Raw genomic sequence first — 18845 nt, 5'->3', positions numbered from 1 at the left:
GGATTGAGCAAGAGATATGAAATAGGACCCAACAAAGGTTCCAGTCAGAGCTGTCTCAGGTAAACCTATCATTTTGGATTTTAGATAACTGTCACGCAAAAAAAACATTTATTTATTTTTTAAGTGAAAAAAACATTGAATCACTAACTGTGAAACTTATTGTAAGAATATTTGCTATACAAACTCTGATTGTGTATATTATGATTTTAAAAAGGAGAACGGCATATCTTCTAATGCAACACAACTTTAGTTTTAAAGAATTACTCACCAATTTATCACATTATCAAGAATTTGACGCAAGAGCATTACAAATATAGATATATATTAGAGCAAGACAAATATAGATATATATTAGAGCAAGACAAATATAGATATATATATTAGAGCGAGACATTGCCTTTTGTTTTGTTGTTTTTTAACAGAGACAAAGAGAGTTAACATATATGAAACATGGGAGTTGTTATGTTATATGGCTTTTTCAGTCGTTAACATTACCCACAATGCAAGTGCCATTACACATTTATCAGGCTTTGTGCGGCTCTCTCTGGAGCCACTGACTAAATGCTCAACAACTTATTTTTCACATAATCGGCGTTAAAGACTCCAGAACTTTTTGACGGACTTGGAGTTGTAAAATCTATAAAGTTCCCCTTTAATGCATTCTGCCAATCTTATAATACATTATAGCTCTTACATTTCATGGGTTCTCATATTAAACTTGCCATTCATGACTCTGATTGGTCGAATCGTTGTGACGCAAATTGTACTATATTTGTGAGGGCTGACATTACAAGTGAAATAAATTTAGAGGTGTCAACGTACCAAGGAAGCAGTTAACAAAGGAACACAGACAGTGTATATGTCTGACTGTATCTTACAAGTGTCTGGTTTTGGTCACCAAAACCTTACTGACGACAACATAAAAAAAAAACTTGGGAACATACACCAAGTAAAATAAACTGCAGAAACAGCTGTTTTTCCTGACACACATTTCCCCACTGTTCACTTGTTTTGTCTTAATGGAGTCCTGTTCCTGTCAGTAAGCTCTAATCTCCCCGCCTCTCTTGCTCCAAAACACCAGCCACTCCCCCTTTGATCTCTATTTCAGGCCACTGCACCTGCTGTCCACACAACCCCTTCTGGAAAGCAACAGATATTTAGGATTTGATGGCTAGGGGGAAAAAAGGCCCACATTGGAACCTTTGGATGCTTCAATTAGCCAGCTAGCTCAGGAAAGGAATATTTAAAATTCACCTCAGGTCAAACCTTTTCAAAAGGTTAAACATTTTTCGCCAAATGCTTCTGGTTATTTGAACGCTTAATGAAGGTTTAATTAAAAATAGTTGTCATTGTGTATTTGGGTTACACCGTTATGTCATTTAATGTACTTTGTGCCTTATTGTAGTTTTTTGAAACACATATAAGAGAATTTGTATTGTGCCTAAATTAACCTTGCCTAGTTTGCAGAGTTGTTCGACTCCACTTCGAGCGATAGAACTATTAACGAAGCACTTTTATACTAATAAAGGACTGGCTTTTCTAAAGCCAGTTGAGTAGCACTTGAAATGTTTTTGCTCTATGAAACCTGATGTACTTATATGATTCTGTTTTCCTCAAGTTTGTATTTTGTTGGACGAACGCACTTATTGTAAGTCGCTTTGGATAAAAGCGTCAGCTAAATGCAATGTAATGTAATGTAATGTTATGGACTGCTCAAATATCTGACAATTAACTGTCTATCGCACACATTATTGTGAAGTCAATAGTTTGTTAATAATTTACAACAGGCATTATACTGATTTAATAAATGCATCTGAAAATGTTGCTACTTTGAAGACTAATTCTGCAAAATATTAGAAAGCCATAGACAAATTGACACTTCTACCATAGCCTATTATCGAAGTAAATATCATGTTTCTGACACGTCCGGTTCCTAAGTTACTGTGCGGACAGGAATGTGTGTACAGGCAGAAAGACTGACATACTCCCAGGCAGACAGACTGACTGACAGATGGACTGAGAGACAGATGCAACATTGACAGCATGGGGCTGGCAGCTGTGTGTTCACATACAATTCTAACGTGTTTTTTCTAAACGTTTTGGTTTGCCAGAAGTTGTTGTTTGTCATTTAAAAAACGACCAGAGAAATCTACCAAAAATGTCACAGCATGTGATAACAACCCTGTCTAGCTCTACTGTAGTAGTAACGTTCCTGCATGGACTGACGTCAGCAGGTGCTGCAGTGGGCCGGGCTTCGAACCTGTTAATCCTCACACGGTAAATATAGAACTCTGGGTTGAGGGTGAACAGCTACAGACTGACAGTAACCTAATGACACATTGTTAACATATTTTACTTTAGTGCTGTGTTACAAGCCATGAGACCATGCCAACTGCAAACATGATTTTCAGTTATGTTACTTCTGTTTGAATATGTAATAGTCATTTATTTAAAAGTGTCCAATTAAAAATATGATATAAAGTCAATGCAAACACAGACTGTCGTCACACTTCAAGATACACAACTTATGATCAAGTGGCTACAAGGATCTGAGTTGTAAGTGATGGTTATAATGCAGATAGATAATGAGTTCCTGGCTTACACTAACCGACGGGCTAGAGTTACCAGGCTGTAGAGAAACTCAAGTGACACTATGTGGGACATCGACAATAGCTGAGTATCAACGCTGACTTTACAAATAGAGCGTGTTACATTTGGAAGACTGCTTGCAAGGCCACAATGCCCTTCTGTAGACTTTGGCGCAGAGATCTTAACTGGAAATCTGATCGCTGAGCGGTGAGTAATGCATCAAAAATAAACACATTTAACCGTAGTGCAAAATCAATTAAGCGAAACATGTAAAACTTTGAGATAACATTTCTAAATGAATAAATCCCTAAGCAAGATATAAGGCTACTATCATAACATATATGTTAACTGCCTTAGAAAAAGAGCTAGCTATTTGTATAGTTTTACAGAACTGTCTTTCAAACAGCAGAGATAAGGAAACTGCGACCATCTGTGCCGCACATTTTCGAACAACAAAGTAAAATCGAACTCGAAACACGATGTTTGGGCAAATGAATCCTTACGAAACCATAAATTAAACAACTTACAGTAGGTTTGATACAGCAAATACATCGTATGGCATTTTGTCTTTAAAAAAGTGATGGAAATGTAGGCCTACTATAACTTATAAAGACTTGTCCAGATAACAATGAGTATTGATATAAATACAAAAAAAATGGTCCAGAATACTTCAATGTATCCTATTTGTATTCTCTCTAACAGCGGGGGGAAAAAGGAACATGTTTGTAATTTAGAATAACATCTATCCATTTGCCGGGAAAAAACGATAAGTATATCTATATCTAAATCTATATATAGAGATTTAGATATAGTTATATATTATTTGGATGTAGATCTTGAAACTACAAGCCAAGTTGACACATCCACAATCCCATAAAACATTAGGCATGGTACATCTGAGCCCAGCAGTTCAACTATTAAGAGTTCTTGGTTTCAGCACTTGTCATCAGATGAGTTTGGAATCCTACAATTGTTCTTTAGGATTTATTCAAATTCACCTATGTAGTCCTAACTGCCTCTTCGTTACACAACCTGCTCAAATACATTTGAACTGAACTCTGTCTTTCATTTTAACCACTCAACCAGTTTCTTTAAAAAAAAGAAATCATTATTGTCTTTTAAAGAAAATGTGGTGTCTGTGTCTAACTGTCATAATACTTTAATTTGACTGCATCGAAATGCTTATACATTACACAGTGTCTTTGTATCAACTGTCACCTGTCACCAGAAGTATTCTTCTTTGAGACAAAACAGTAATATATCAAGAACCCAATGGGATAAAAATAGATGACAATGCTGACAAAACCAGCCACCTGTCCATGGCAATCTGTGCCATCAGTCTATGTAAGGAAAGTCAACCAAAACAGTAAATGCCTTGGCTCTATACAGTGAAGTGACAATTCACTACACAAAAGACTCATCATTTTACATTGTGAATAGGTTTAGTAATACTTTTTGACACAACGCGTATAGCATCACTTACTGTACGCAGGAACTGAATCTCTTCCTCTCCATCTGCACCTTCTGCCATTCTCCCAAGGCATTAAAAGCAAAACCTTGATGAAAAATGTTGTCTCTCAGCTTTTAACACCTGGTGCCTGTTTGCCCACTACTTAAAGCAAGACAATGTTGCCGAAGGTTTCTGAAGGGCAGTGTGGGTCTTGTTTCTCTCTGTGGCTGTGGCATGGGGCAGGGGGATTGACTGTTCATTCCTGTTCATCACAGCATCATAAAGAGGTGGAGCAAGCTGCTGCTGACAAAGCTGAATCAGCATATGTTTATGTGTGTATATGTTTATATAGATATATTTATTCGTTGTATGTGGAAATGCACTGCGAGGATTGCTTTTTTAAATTTCGTTGTAACTGGTGCGATGACAATAAAGGAATTCTATTCTATTCTATTCTATTCTATTTCAAATGTTTCTGTCATGACCATTGTTTTTGCACTATGTTGTGTCATCTAATGATTGCATTAAAAAAAGTTATTAACCTGAAGTTAGAACTTTCATTATGATAACAACAACAATTGAAGTAAATATGTGTTTTTTTATGTTTGTTAAAAAGACAGTGTGAACATTTAACCTTAGTTTTCTCATGCTGTATCCATTATTACTAAGTATTGCAGTTGTTTATGCAATATGCATACAATATACATTGCATTGACAAATAAATTAAAAGGATAATATTATGTTAGCGTATAGTTTATATGTACTGCCCTAAAAATTAAGCCGCTACAAGCCTTTTCATCATAAAATGAATGTGTGTAATGCTATTTAAAAATATAACATGTTAAGGCTATGCTAATTAGCTAAGAGTAGTTAGCTTAACGCTAGCTCTCATTAACGTTACATTCTTGTTTACTTTACATCCCTGGGAATTACATCTCACCTGTAGGGTCAGCTGCTTAAACGGCTATATCCTGCACTTTCTGTTGAGAATATAGATAACAGGAAAATAAGATAAAACAATTCAGAGACGTATAGCGACAAAAACAACAGAATATACATCTTAATTGAATGATTAAATGTAGCCTCAAGTTAGCCAGGTGACTGTTTTGTCGCATTTAGCTAAAATGTGAGATTGAACATTTGACATTATTATGGTGCTTTTCTGCGGAACACAAATGTATGAATAATACAAAGCACGCTGTTATAGAAAAACATATAATTAATATGTCTTTGTATGTATTTTTACAGTTTATAACTTGAATGACCTAGTAACGTTATTCCTGTAGAGGGCAGCAGAGCGACGGACGGCCGGTTGTCAAACATTCTCAGTAGAAGAAGAAAACGGTACGTCGGTAAAACAGTTCCCCCTTTATTTCCAAAACACAGAGCAGTTTCAGGTAAAAGCTAGCAGCATTTTTTTAACTATAGGTATCAACTTAGTCAAAAATATGCACATTTGCAAATTCACACATTAATAGTATGTTTGCTTTGGAACAGGAATCAAGATGTTATAACTGTCTCTACTGATAGTCCAGCTGGTAGCCTAGCTTGCTAAGTAGCGCTGCGTTAGAGTGTTTTGACACTCTAACGCTAATGTTTTGACATTGGTGAATGCTTTCTAATGTTCAAACCGTTTGTCGCACTGAACTATCAGATTCTACCTTAAATGTATTCACAACAACATTTTTCAAGTTGAATGAATCGTATCAAACGGATCGTTCAGAGTCCGTCCACAGATGTTGAGATATTTAAAAGTCATATGTCTTTTTCCTGTGTGAAAGACTTTAAGCTTGGTGCAGAGGGAGAATGGATGCCCTCACTCACATGCTTACAGACCCCCTTGATCCAAAAGAAGAAGACAATGGACAAATCACAGAGGAGTGCATGCTGGGGAACTGTATATTAAACCTACCAGAGGACCTACTCGAGGACGTGAGTTATCTGTCGCTCAGTGATTAAATGTTGCTCTTTCCTGCTTTAAATGACTGTGCACAGGTGTAAGACATGCATTCAATATTGTTGTTTACTTTTTTGTTTTTATTAGCCTGACATTTTCTTCTCCGTGCTGAGTGAAAGCACCTGGAGTGAAGTACTGTCAGATTCCCAGAGACAGCACCTTCGTCAGTTTTTGCCAAAGTTTCCAGACAACAATGTTGCAGAACAGGATGAAACCATCGGTGACCTATTCAACAACACAAACTTTCATTTTGGAAATCCCCTCCATCTTGCACAAAGACAGTTCAGAGGTGCTTACCTAGATTCACCCACCAACAAACAACATTATCATGCTGAATACATTTGTGATGCACTTGTTCTGAACATGACTCTTATCTTATCCCAGATGGTTACTTCAATCCTGAAGTGGTCAAGTACAGACAATTGTGTGCCAAGTCCCAGAAGAAGCGACAGTTGCACTCCCTTCAGCAGTATTACCACAAATTGTTGAAGCACATCCTCGTCTCCAGAAAGGTATTTTTATAAAAGTTTGAAATACAAGGCACATGGCGTCTCGCAATCAGTCTAATTGTGTTTTCTTGTTTTAGGAGTTGCTAGAGTTTGCAGTTCAAAATGGTCTGGACTTTCCACCAAAAAGAAAGTTGCAGACCAAGACTCATGCTGAAATGCGAGAACCAAGGGTGAGAAGAAGATTGAGCCGTATATTAAAGGATGTCAAAACTGAGTGTGGAGACAGCAACGCTTCATCTGATGATGACGGTCAGTCTGTTCTTTCATTTGTATCACTGCAAATAACAATAGCGTTATATTCCTAAAGCCTTTTCTGATAAAAATGTGATGAACACTAATAAGAGTATTATTGCATATGCTTGTAGATATATCATTATGGACTCCAGCACCCCATTCGCCTTCCTCTCCGACGCCCACTGTCTCACTCAGAGTCCTCCCCAGCCTCTCCACCCAAGACATGAAGATTACTGGTCAGTGGTTTCTGCAATATCAAGATGATGTTCCTAACAACACTACAGCAAATAAAATGATTACAAATATTGAAATGTTTCCACAGAAAAAATAGAACTAGGGGAGAGAGATCTAAAGGCCATGCTGCAAAACCATCGGGATAAGAGGAAGCGACAGCCAGTAAGTGGTGTCGGTAGAAAAAAACCAGAGATACAATTTGTCCTATTTTCTACTTCATCATTTGGTTGTTTACTCAGGATCATCCAGACTTGATGACCTCTGACCTCCACCTTGGGGACATACTTTCAAGAACAAATATCGGTCGGAAGGGGACACTGCGTGAGTAAAACTATAATAAAAAGAAAGTCTTGCTTTATTTGCTGTCATGACAAACTCTTTATTATTTTTTGTTTTTTTCCTTGCAGCACTTTTTGATCTGTCACTGCCTAAGAAGAAGATTAAAGATGAGAGAAGAAAGAAGAAAATGAGGACAATAAAAGTGGAATCTGAGGATCCTTGTGAAATTCTCTCACCTTCAGAAAACGCATCAGCTCCACCAGCGAGCATCATCAACTCCCTGCCGGACACGCCGTCCACTCCCCTGGCCAACATCAAAGAGGAGTAAGTCTATTCCTCTGCTGGCATTAAGAATATTATGAATTGTATATGTCTATATTGTACTGTCATCAAAGACTAATATAAAAAACTTCTTTACAGAATTGTGGAGGAGTGTCAGAGCAGTCCGGCTCCAGTTGAGGAAATAGCTATCAGTTTCTTCAGCTTGTTGGAGAGCATTTTAGCGACAGAAAGCCTTACCAGTACTTCATTGGTATGCACTCAGCACCACAGAGTCTCACATACATATTATACAATTGACTTCACTTTATAACACATACATTGTGATCTCTCAGTTGGAGGAAAAAGTTCAAATGTGGCAGTCCTCTCCAGCCAGCTCCCTCAACGTCTGGTTCTCATCTGTCCCGTGCTGGTCTGACTTGGTGCTTCAAGCCCTGCAGTTTCTTGCAGGAGAGACTAAAGGTAAGGAAGACTTTTGTCCGCTGCTTTTAATTGAACTCAATTAGGGATATTGCCAAACTACAAGAAACATGCAGGTCCGCTGCAACTCTTACTACTTTTAAATCCAGGCTGAAGACTTTTGTTTTTGCTGCTGCTTTTAATTTAAAGGGGACCTATCATGCAAATGCACTTTTGTACGTCTTTTATACATGAATATGTGTCCCCGGTGTGTCAGGGAACTCACCAAGTGTCAGAAAACACAACCCTCTCTCTTTTCCTCCATACCCAAATCTCTAAAAACGGGGCTGCAACGGATCTGATACAGACTGATCCAGATTTGAAATGGTTCTGACGTCAGAAACAAGGAGCTCTGCCTATATGGGCAACTCTCCACCTATCAGGGGAATAAGAGGTTGCCGTGACATGGTAACAGCATGGTAACATGACGCTTGTGCCACGCCCCCCTCCTTTGCAGGGGGGTGTGGTCAGCTGCAGCTCATTTGCCACAGAATCAGCCCTTGCAAAAACAGGGCTGGAATAGAGCGAAATGAGGCATGGCTAAAATGCATGATCTGTTTGGTATTTTGGAAAAAAAACTTCACAGACATGTTTTATGTTTTATATAGGTATGGCCCTACAATATATTATTCAAATATAGCATGATAGGTCCACTTTAACTATTCACATCTTATACTGCACTGTAACTTTTATTCTTGTCCTATTCATGTTTTATTATCTTTGCTTTTTAATGTTTATAATGTGTTTCTGCTGTACTATTTCTTAATGTTCTTAATGTTTTTCATTTTTGTAAAGCACTTTGAATGGCCTTGTGTTGAAAGGTGATATATAAATAAACTTGCCTTGCCTAAGTAGTGATCACTCACACTGACATAGTGATGCCTTTTCTCAACTCCATGTTACTTACATTTGCTATGTTTGTTATCAGATGGCATGATGGCACTCCCCAGTGGCTTTTTTCCATTTGTGGAATTTGCTGATGAATCTCAGCAGTGGAGGTGGATCGGTAAGGAGGGTCAGCTTTTGAAATCCCATATCGATGAATTCCTGATTTTATACTTGAGGGTTAAAGTGGATCATTTGTTTCAGGCCCCACGCACGATACAGAGAAGGATCTCAGCGCACTCTGTCAGCTGTGGCTGGACTCCAAAGATTTAGTCATCAAGGTAGTACCATTGTTATATCAAATCTGTTCAGCAATGACTGTTTGTACTGTGCTATACTACGATGTTAATGTCCACCACTATTTTCTTTGTGTTTTAAACAGACCGAAAATGAAGAAATGCTAGAGATGACTTCTCCTACTGCAAGAGTGTAAGATTCAGCGACTTAAAAGCATTGCAAACACAATATACTTGCTGAACAAATGATGAATTAATTGATTGACCATAGCTTTTTTTATGGGTTCCTGGTAGTACTTAGCTTTTTAAAAGTCATTTAAGTATGTGTATTTTATCAGCCAAATAGTTTATTGCACAATCAAAAAGTAACCATAGCTCTATTTTAAATGCATATTAGAGGTATCTTTAGCATGACATTAACATACCAAAGTAGTTAGAGTTACAATATGTTCTTTGAAGTTAACAGTGTAATGTCTCTTACCTAACAGCTCAACTGACTATGTGGTACGGCCCAGCACTGGGGATGAGAGACAAGTATTTCAAATCCAGGTTTGTGGAATCTTATGTCTTATTAAAGCATGTTCCCACTTTTTCCTGCACAGTCTTTCTAACCTAACATTTTTTTTTAGGAGCAGCAGCGATACAACCAGCCGCACAAGGCCTTCACCTTTAGGATGCACGGCTTTGAATCTGTGGTGGGGCCGGTTAAAGGCGTGTTTGATAAGGAGATGTCCCTCAACAAAGCCAGGGAGCACACGCTGCTGCGCTCAGACCGACCACCATATGTCACCATTCTTTCTCTGGGTAGGCCCTCTCTTTTACTCTAAAACCATTGTAAGGCAAAATCCACTTTTTCATGTCTTTTATACATAAACATGTGTCCCCTCCGTGTAAAGAGATTCTGAAAGTCTCAGTAACAAAGACCCCCTCTCTTTTTGTCCTGATCCATTTATATAAAAACCTGTCTGAAAATGAGCTGATCAGATTTTGGCCACTTTTTGATGTCATAACAATTTGGCTTGTGTAACCATTAGCCAATCACCAACCAAGGTAACCCCCCCCCCCCCCTTATCACCTGAATCTCCTCCTAGAGCACTAATGTGTTATTTTTAACCAAATATCTCTCAGAGGGGCGTGGGGAGGGGCTCCTTATTTTTATCTAAAGTAACAGACACAGAATCATCACTTTTGAAACAGGGCTGAAACAGAGGGGATTATGGGATGTTGCAATGATCCGTTTGGTGTTTGGAGCCAAACACTTCAGAGACATGTGTTGTATATATCTGAGACCTATAATATATTGATGAAAAACAGTATAATAGGAGAGCTTTTAAGTGTGTGCCACAATTCTGACCTTATTTCTTCCGTAGTGCGAGATGCAGCGGCCAGGTTACCCAACGGAGAAGGAACAAGGGCAGAGATCTGTGAACTGTTGAAAGACTCACAATTTCTTGCTCCAGATGTAACCAGTGCACAGGTAAGATATTATTTTTCTTTTAGTCTTTTAGTCATTCAACTTTACAGTGGCCTGAAGCCTTTAAGTAATTTTCTTCTTTGCTATCTAGGTGAACACGGTGGTCAGTGGGGCTCTGGATAGACTTCACTATGAGAAAGACCCCTGTGTGAAGTATGACATTGGTCGTAAGCTCTGGATTTACCTGCACCGCAGTCGCAGCCAAGAAGAGTTTGGTAAGATAGCATGTGCTCGATTTTTAGCTCTCAGCTGTCCACCTTTAAAGTGTAAAGATCTCTTAAGTCTGTGGTCTTTTTCATTTGTCTTATTTTGACAATAAGATTCATTTTATTTCCCATAACCCCATTAGATCTGCCTGACACAGAATTCAAAAAGTTAGTTTTTTTTGTACCGTGGATTTGTAGAAGATGTTGAACTAACTAATAACTTTCATTCCTTTAACTTTCTATTGCCCTGGTCCTGTGTTCACCATACTCTGATTGAATTGAGAGGAAGAAACAAGTTTTCTTGTAGTAAATGCTTTCAGTTATTTAAATGTCTTTTCATATCTTTCTATCTTTTCTCCAGAGAGGATCCACCAGGCTCAAGCTGCTGCTGCAAAAGCAAGAAAAGCCCTACAGCAGAAACCTAAGCCTCCGTCAAAGCCTGTGAGTCCATCGTCTTTATTTAACTGCAAAAAAAAACCACATCTACCTGTAAACTATTAGCTGTATGGAAAACACTGTGGACGTTTGAAGTTGCTTATCAGTGTGTAAAAGTTGTCAAGTGTTGGTTATGAATCTCCTGGTTATCTTTTAGAAGTCTGGTAAAGAAGGAGGCGGTAAAACCCCGGGGTGTCTGGAGGGAGGACAGGATATGGGCTCCATTCCTATGTCCCCAACCCCTACAACACCCACCCTAAACACACCAGGAACCCCTAAGTCCCCCTTACCCTGCGCTGCCAGCATGCCAACAAAGACCGGGGGCCCGGACACAATCAAGACCAGTACAGGGTCAGTGTGCCACAAGTCAAAAGTCAAAGTCAACTTTATTGTCAAACTTTCAGTTTGTGTGTACAGACGCCGGAGAGATCGAAATACCGTTTCCCACAATCCCGAATACAAAAACTATATAATATATACATATATACATATATACATACATACACAATCAAAAGACACATTTCTAACGTCTTTATGTTCTTATTAATATTATAATATTTAATATTCCATTCTTCACATACTTATGTATATATAATATCCTGCTTTATATTTTGTTTCTTTTGTAATTCAACATGTATATTTTCAACTTTTCCAATGCTATTTTATTTCTATTGAGATGTTTACATTTTGGAATGTTTATTTCTAGTCTTTTATTTTTTATTGTACAATGCCAAGTCTTTTTATGCTGCTGCAACGCAAACATTTCCCAAATTGGGATCAATAAATGACTTCTTATCATATTGATCTTATCTTATTATCCAATACATACAACCTATTTTCTTCAGCATAATTAGAATCAGAATCAGAAACAGGTATGTTACCAGGTAGGTTGACACGTACGAGGAATTTGACTTGATGTTGTGGTGCATACATAAAAGTAAAACAATAATACAAAAAAAAAAGTGTACTAACTCATCGTTTCCTTGCCTCTTCTCGCTATCCCAGAGTTCTCCTCGTGTCCCCCCCCTCGCTGCCCCAGCTGGGAACGATCTTACCCAGCAGTCAGGCCTGTCCACAGGTTTCACATACGGTCACGTCCCAACACGCGGCTCGGATAGTGAGCCACCTGGCGGCAGGCTCCCTCCCTCAGGTGCGGGTGGTGTCCGCTCATTCTGGTCTGGGTCCCTCGGCAGGAGGTCAACAGGCTACCATGTTGCATCATACCCCCCACCAGATAAGGATGCCAATGTCAATGACAGCCAAGGGCATCTCCCAGGTAGACAGATAAAGAGCAGAGTTTATTGTTTTGTATCTTGCAAATGCATAATTACTTATGGCTGTGTCTGTTATGCTTGTCAACAGACAGTGGTTTCTCTTCCTCTGAGGACTCAGTCTGTCAGTAGTCCGGTCCACGTGCCCACCACCCTCTCAGTGTCTGCTGTAGCTTTGGCCAAACCTCAAGCCCGGTCCCCTGGAAGCCCGGCACACATCCACCCCTCTTCCCCCGCTCTGCTGCATGGAGTCTCCGGCCAGAATATAAAACAGGTTTGTTTAAACTATGATGTTTATCCAGTAAGTTAACCTGAACAGTCTTTAGCTGCAATAATGGTTAGTTAAAGCAAAGGTTTAAAATGTGTAGGGAGGCTTGTGGCGCAGTGGATAGAGCCTTGTTGTTGGGATCAGGGGTCACAGGTTCAAACCCCACTGCAGTCAGCATGTCGTTGTGCCCCTGGGCAAGACACTTCACCCCAAATTGCTCCTGTGGGGATTGTCCACAGTACTGAATGTATGTAAGTCGCTTTGGATAAAAGCGTCTAACAAGTAACACGTAATGTGTAAATGGGCTAATCCCTCAAACTACAATAAGGTATTTACAAGTAGATAAACTCATTAAAATGTTTTAAACTCTTATTCCTAATTGTGGAAATCAGTCTTTCTATTTAGTTTTGGTTCATTCTTTTCGCGCATGGAGAATTTTTTTCTTCCCCTTCTGATTACAAATGTTATATAGTTACACCTTTTGGTGCTGGCTGAGACTGAAACAAATTCCATATTCTTAAATAAGTAACCCTTTTTTTCTGACTTTTTCTTCAGATCTTCCATATTGTAAGAAGTGAGATTTCACTTATGTTTTTAATGAGTAACCAGGTCTAGGTCCTATTTAAATGCTGTTAAAGCAAAAATATGGCCACTAAATAGGAGTGTTTCATTCAAGGTATACAATACAGGTATATTCAGGCAGTATGAGAAAGATAATGTGATTTCAACCATTAGAGCATGTAGACATGGAAACTGAAAATACAAGTATGAACCTGAACAATATCTTTGAATGTTCCCTTCGAAGGTGTCTATCACAGGCCAGTTGGGAATGAAGCATGCTGGAGGAGCAGGAATCCCAATAACAGCTACCAACCTGCGCATCCAGGGTAAAGATGTCCTCCGCCTCCCCCCCTCCTCCATCACTACTGACTCTAAGGGCCAGACGGTGCTGCGGATCACCCCAGACATGATGGCCACTCTCGCCAAATCCCCAGTTGCGACTGTCAAACTCACCCCTGACTTCCTGGGCTCAGCCTCAGGCAGTAAAAGCATATCAGCTACTCTGCACATGACGCCCCCCCACTCCTTGGCTTCCTCTGCCTCCGGTTCCACTTCGGATATTCAGACCACTAAAGCAGGCTCTATTACCTCCACCTTGTTGAAGGCCACCGGCGACATTCGTCTGATGCCCACTCTGGCTGTCACTATGGCGGACCAAAAAACAAGAACCTTCTCCACTGTTTCCTCCCCCGACAAGAGCGGGGCCACCATTCGGATAATGCCGGGCCTCGGTGTGATTCCACAGAAACAGGGTCACACCATCACTATGACAACCACCACTGGCACTAAGACCCTCACAGCGTCTACATGTGCTAACGTAGTGACCATGGCTGCCAGTGTTGTGGCCGGGGCCAAGGGGCTCACTGTGGCTCCTGGGGTCTCGTGCTCCACTCTGACGCTAGGAACAGCCACTGCCACCGTGAGGCAGGTCCCCGCTACAGTGGTTACCACACAAACAGTAAGAGAGTTTGTCTCATTCTGCTCATGTTTTAAGGAAAATGCTAGTTTTCTTTGTGTATTTTGTGCCATCATGATCGCTCCAGGTATTTCATGTAATTGAATAACAGCAGATGGCCCCTAGGTGTCACTGTTTCACTTGAATTGATCGGGTCCAAAGCCCCTACAGCAGGGGTGTCAAACTACATTTCATTACAGGCAACATTAGCATTATGGTAGAACCCAAAGGGCCGGCTGTAATGTTAAGACTAAATAAATATACATATATAAATAAATAATATTAATTTTAATGATGTATTATTAAATTGGATTATTATTAGTTCTGGTAATAACTTTATAAATAACTACGTCTGAAAGCAGAAGTCTAGGGCAAATAATTGAAAGCAAATATTCAACAATTACACCAATTGTATTGTATATTATTTTATTTTCAAGCTCTTGCGAGCCACATAAAATGAGTTTGACACCCCTGCCCTACAGCAAGGGTATGCATGTAACCACAATCAGCAATGATTTATAAAGCCAACCTCGGACAAACATCTCACGTTTGCCCATGCCAAATATCTAACGTTTGCCCATGCCAAACAACGCGGATATGTCTGAGTGAAATATGAGATAACAGATGGACACGGCTAAGCACAAATCTGCTATTCCTTCTTCCTCCTCACATGTTTCCCAGTTTCCCAACAAGAAACAGCAAGGAAATGTGTTCAGCATTTGAGATGATGCTGGATGAGCACAAATGCATCTCTAAATAGTTGATTTCTTGATTTCAAAGAAAAAGATCGAGGCTCTCTTAGGACAAAACAATGAATGCAAATCCTTTTTTTTGGATAGCTATGTTATAGTGAAATCCTAAAACATAGACAATGCTTTGTTTCATTAGAGTTGGCCTGCTTGAGGTTGTGATTTATTGATTTGAATAGTTTTCTCAGAGACAATGGGAATTCATTCATGTGGAACCCACAAAGTCTAGTTAATAATTTTTAAGTCACATGACTGGGGAATAATCTTTTTTTGTTGACAACCCTTTAGGGGAAGTTACCAACACGGATAACTGTACCCATCTCTGTGCTGAGCCAACCACTGAAGAGCAAGAGTGTTGTGACCACACCGATGGTGAAAGGAAGTCTAAACGCAAGGTAAGTCTCATTATCTGCACTGTCATTAATTAATTTTGTTTTAACTAGTGCTGTCAAAATTATCGCGTTAACGGCGGTAATTAATTTTTTGAATTAATTGCGTTAAAATATTTAACGCATTTAACGCATGTGCAGAATGGCCCGCCCCATACGTGCCACCAGTGGCAGCGCCAGGGTATGGCTGGGGTAGGCTACACCCATACCAAGAAATGGCTTAGCCCCACCATGAAAAATGATGTTAAAGGAAGCAAAATAAAGTCTGCCAACTCGCGCGGAGTAAATTGCACAGACAGCAGTTAGTAAGATTGATTTCAGTAGCCACGGTTTTGAAAACTTTTGTCACGTAGTGATCGTCTTCTCAATAGAACATCTTTGATAACGGCGTGGTGTTGTTGCAGGAAGTCCCGACGGAGAATACTTTTGCTGTAGTACAGGGGTGCACATAACTGGTACGCAGGTTATGTGCGTAATCTGAAATGCGTACCGTCACTTGTGTCACAAAGCGCATTTGCGTACCGACGTACTTGTGAAGCTTTTCCAGAAGGAGGTTAGATCACCGGACGACAGAGTCGGTCTCCGTGTGCACAGACAGGGCTGCTGTTAACGTCGGTCTGTACAACGGAATTGTGCCAAAACTACGCCAACCGGCTACGAGGGAGACTCCCCCCCCCCTTCACAGGAGAACTGCGCTAAAACAGCTGATCACAACGTTCACACTCTGTGGTCACGAAGTATTCCACTAGCCCGCCACCCCCGTCGACTTTCCTGAAGTACTCCCCCGTTGACAGAAATCAACACGTAATGAATTAAGACCCCACGGTTTGATGATTGATAGGTGTGTGGGTTGTCTTTCATTTTGACACGCAGAAACATGTTATAATAAACATAGATACTGTATGTTAAATGGATATATCCGCCTTCTTTCATTTATCTTTCCATTCCCACAACAATATACATAAATAAATGGCATATTTTGGACATAGTTCGAATAGTGATTAATCTGATTAATTAATTTTTAAGCTGTGATTAATCTGATTAAAAATGTTAATCGTTTGACAGCCCTAGTTTTAACCTTTTCAAGACAAAATGATTGGTAATTATCTATTTTAATAAATCGCTAAAAGATTAAATTAAATCTAAAAAGTAAAATTATTGGTAAGTAAGGTATTATTTTGCGAATTTCCACTATATCTTTTTATTTTCATGTACTGTTAAATCCAATCCTTTGACGTTTAACTTAATTTGGAATTTTCAGTTTTCTTTCTTATGTATATTTTGTATTGTAGTTTTGAAGCCTCTTTATTATATTTATTTATCAATAAAACAATCATTTTGTCTCACTTGATCCTCCTTTTCATCTGTAAGTTTGGCAGCTGGATTTGAAATGTTTTTGCCCTTCCCCCCTCTCCTTTTTGCAGTCTCAGCAGTCTGGGCAGGAACATCATCCTCACCACCATGCCTGCAGGCACCAAGCTGATCGCAGGGAACAAACCGGTCAGCTTCGTCACCGCGCAGCAGTTCCAGCAGCTTCAGCAGCAGGGACAGGCCACACAGGTGACATTACAGCGCACAGTTGTCAATAAGTCAAATAATTTAAAGGTCACCTATTATCACACTTTTTCATGTCTTTTAACCCCCCCCCCCCCCCCCCCCCCACCCACCCCCCCCCCCCCCCCCCCCACCTTATCACCTGAATCTCCTCCTAGAGCACCATTATGTTCTTTTTAACCAAATCTCTCTCAGAGGGGCGTGGGGAGGGGCTCCTTATTCTCATCTAAAGTAACAGACAGAGAATTAGCACTTTTGAAACAGGGCTGAAACAGAGGGGATTATGGGTAATGCTGCAATGATCTGTTTGGTGTTTGGAGCCAAACACTTCAGAGACATGATTTGTATATATCTGAGACCTATAATATATTGATGAAAAACAGTATAATAGGGGACTTTTTAAAGACTTGATCAAACCACATTGAGGCTGCTTTATGGTCCACTAAAGTAAGCCTAGAGCCTGATCGTTTTTCTTTCTTTGTTTTAGGTTCGTATCCAGACGGTCCAAGCGCAGCAGCTCCAGCAGCGCATGGCAACAGGCTCCCCGAAATCTGTTTCCACAGTTGTAGTCACGACAGCACCTTCACCCAAATGTGCCCCCGACCCCCCTCCTGCACCTAAACAGTGATGGTTGGTTGTTCAACATGATTTTACTTGTTTGTTCTCTCGCAAGTGTATTTGTAACATTGTATATTAACATTGTATATTATCATTACAATTGGGATAATACTCACAAAAACTTAGCTTTTTTCTTTTAAGGATTTGACTTGTGTTCAGTCTAACCCTTTCTCTGTTGAAGTGCGTTAAACTCTTCACAGTCACTATGAACAGTATGTTAAAAATCCCCTCCTGAATTATTTTGTCCACATTGTTTCAACAAAAATGTAAACAATGGAAAACGTGTGACTACTGTATGCTGCTCCAACCATGCAGGCTTCAGTCTTTCCTTTCCAGCAGCTTACTGTACACAAGACCAGTTGCTCTGTTAACATTTTACAACCTAAATACAACCTCACATCACAACTCATTCATATTAAAGTACACATTGTAAATTCTAATTGACTGTCAATAGGATTTTCTCTGTCATTTTATTTGATGTAAAGCAATATTATCAAATGTGAAGTGGAAATCTGTCTGATTTATTTGGATGTTGTGATTTTTGTTTTAATACACTAGTATCAGGTGTGCATTCTTTTGATAGCAGGCCATACATTTCTGTAACTTTGACTTTTCAGTTTTTAAAGGAGCAACAGATCATATCATATATATATATATATACAGAATTTGTGTTTTTATCTTTAGATTTCTTCCAAAAAAAGAAACTGAAATTACTTTGTGCAAAACAACAGACGCAGCCTCATAGACCGTCAACATTTAAAATTAAATCTAGTATAGTTAAAAGAGTCATAACCATGCATTCACTCTTCATCCGGCTCTTCAAGCAAAGCTTTCTGGGAGCTCATTTTGGAGGATGTATTTCACATTCCAACTAGCACTTTGAATATACTGTATCTCATTAATAATCCCATGCAGGTTAACAACTGATGTGTGACTCTGTCCTCTGCATGTTGACCACTAGGTGTCACTCTTGGTCCAGTCTTACAGGCTCACTGACATGCTACACCTATAATATAATCAGCCAACACTATAAATGTAAACCCCTACATAAAATACCAGCTGTTGTAGACATGGACATAAAGAGTAGCTGACATCCTCGTGGATTCATCTTCTTATTACAGACACATGCATTTCCTAACATTCGGTCTATATGCTGTAAAATGTATTATCTTTTCGATTTACACACGGCATCTATTGCACGTCTGTCCGTCCTGGGAGAGGGATCCCTCCTCTGTTGCTCTCCCTGAGGTTTCT

At 39.5% G+C, this 18845-nt stretch overlaps 2 protein-coding genes across 3 annotated transcripts in view; one reads left to right on the top strand and one right to left on the bottom strand.

Annotated features, from left to right (window-relative positions):
* LOC117535418 (ryanodine receptor 1-like) overlaps nucleotides 1–4252 on the bottom strand; it is a 55097-nt gene extending 50845 nt beyond the window's left edge. The window contains 1 exon segment of the mRNA XM_034199871.1: nucleotides 4073–4252. Within this exon segment, the coding sequence (XP_034055762.1) occupies nucleotides 4073–4120 (48 nt within the window). The 5' untranslated portion in view covers nucleotides 4121–4252.
* A 1123-nt stretch (nucleotides 4253–5375) lies between these two features.
* Nucleotides 5376–18031, top strand: nfrkb (nuclear factor related to kappaB binding protein). Of its 2 annotated transcripts, none has more exons than XM_034199887.1 (26): nucleotides 5376–5436; nucleotides 5821–5971; nucleotides 6084–6285; nucleotides 6381–6508; nucleotides 6583–6754; nucleotides 6871–6975; nucleotides 7062–7135; nucleotides 7213–7294; nucleotides 7381–7576; nucleotides 7673–7784; nucleotides 7867–7993; nucleotides 8919–8996; nucleotides 9080–9156; nucleotides 9258–9304; nucleotides 9600–9660; nucleotides 9741–9915; nucleotides 10482–10588; nucleotides 10677–10800; nucleotides 11153–11232; nucleotides 11387–11577; nucleotides 12232–12502; nucleotides 12589–12771; nucleotides 13571–14284; nucleotides 15319–15425; nucleotides 16844–16979; nucleotides 17461–18031. In XM_034199887.1, exons 2-26 carry the CDS (start codon nucleotides 5846–5848, stop codon nucleotides 17599–17601), a joined length of 3816 nt encoding a protein of 1271 aa, XP_034055778.1. In that variant the 5' UTR covers nucleotides 5376–5436; nucleotides 5821–5845; the 3' UTR covers nucleotides 17602–18031. The 2 variants fall into 2 exon arrangements, with proteins under 2 accessions (XP_034055778.1, XP_034055769.1); XM_034199878.1 differs by having other exon boundaries at nucleotides 11384–11577.
* The last annotated feature ends 814 nt before the right edge of the window (nucleotides 18032–18845 follow it).

The sequence above is a fragment of the Gymnodraco acuticeps genome, unplaced genomic scaffold (genome assembly GCF_902827175.1).
Source record: "Gymnodraco acuticeps unplaced genomic scaffold, fGymAcu1.1, whole genome shotgun sequence".
In the NCBI taxonomy this organism is placed as follows: domain Eukaryota; kingdom Metazoa; phylum Chordata; class Actinopteri; order Perciformes; family Bathydraconidae; genus Gymnodraco; species Gymnodraco acuticeps.
The sequence above is the reverse complement of the archived record's forward strand: the minus strand, read 5'-3'. Positions and strand labels throughout refer to the sequence as shown.

Coding starts and splice junctions, on each gene's coding strand:
- nfrkb (XM_034199878.1), top strand. CDS start 5,846: ATGGATGCCCTCACTCACATGCTTACAGACCCCCTTGATCCAAAAGAA. Junction 7,577..7,672: donor CTGGCCAACATCAAAGAGGA/GTAAGTCTATTC, acceptor ACTTCTTTACAG/AATTGTGGAGGAGTGTCAGA. Junction 9,661..9,740: donor GACAAGTATTTCAAATCCAG/GTTTGTGGAATC, acceptor ATTTTTTTTTAG/GAGCAGCAGCGATACAACCA.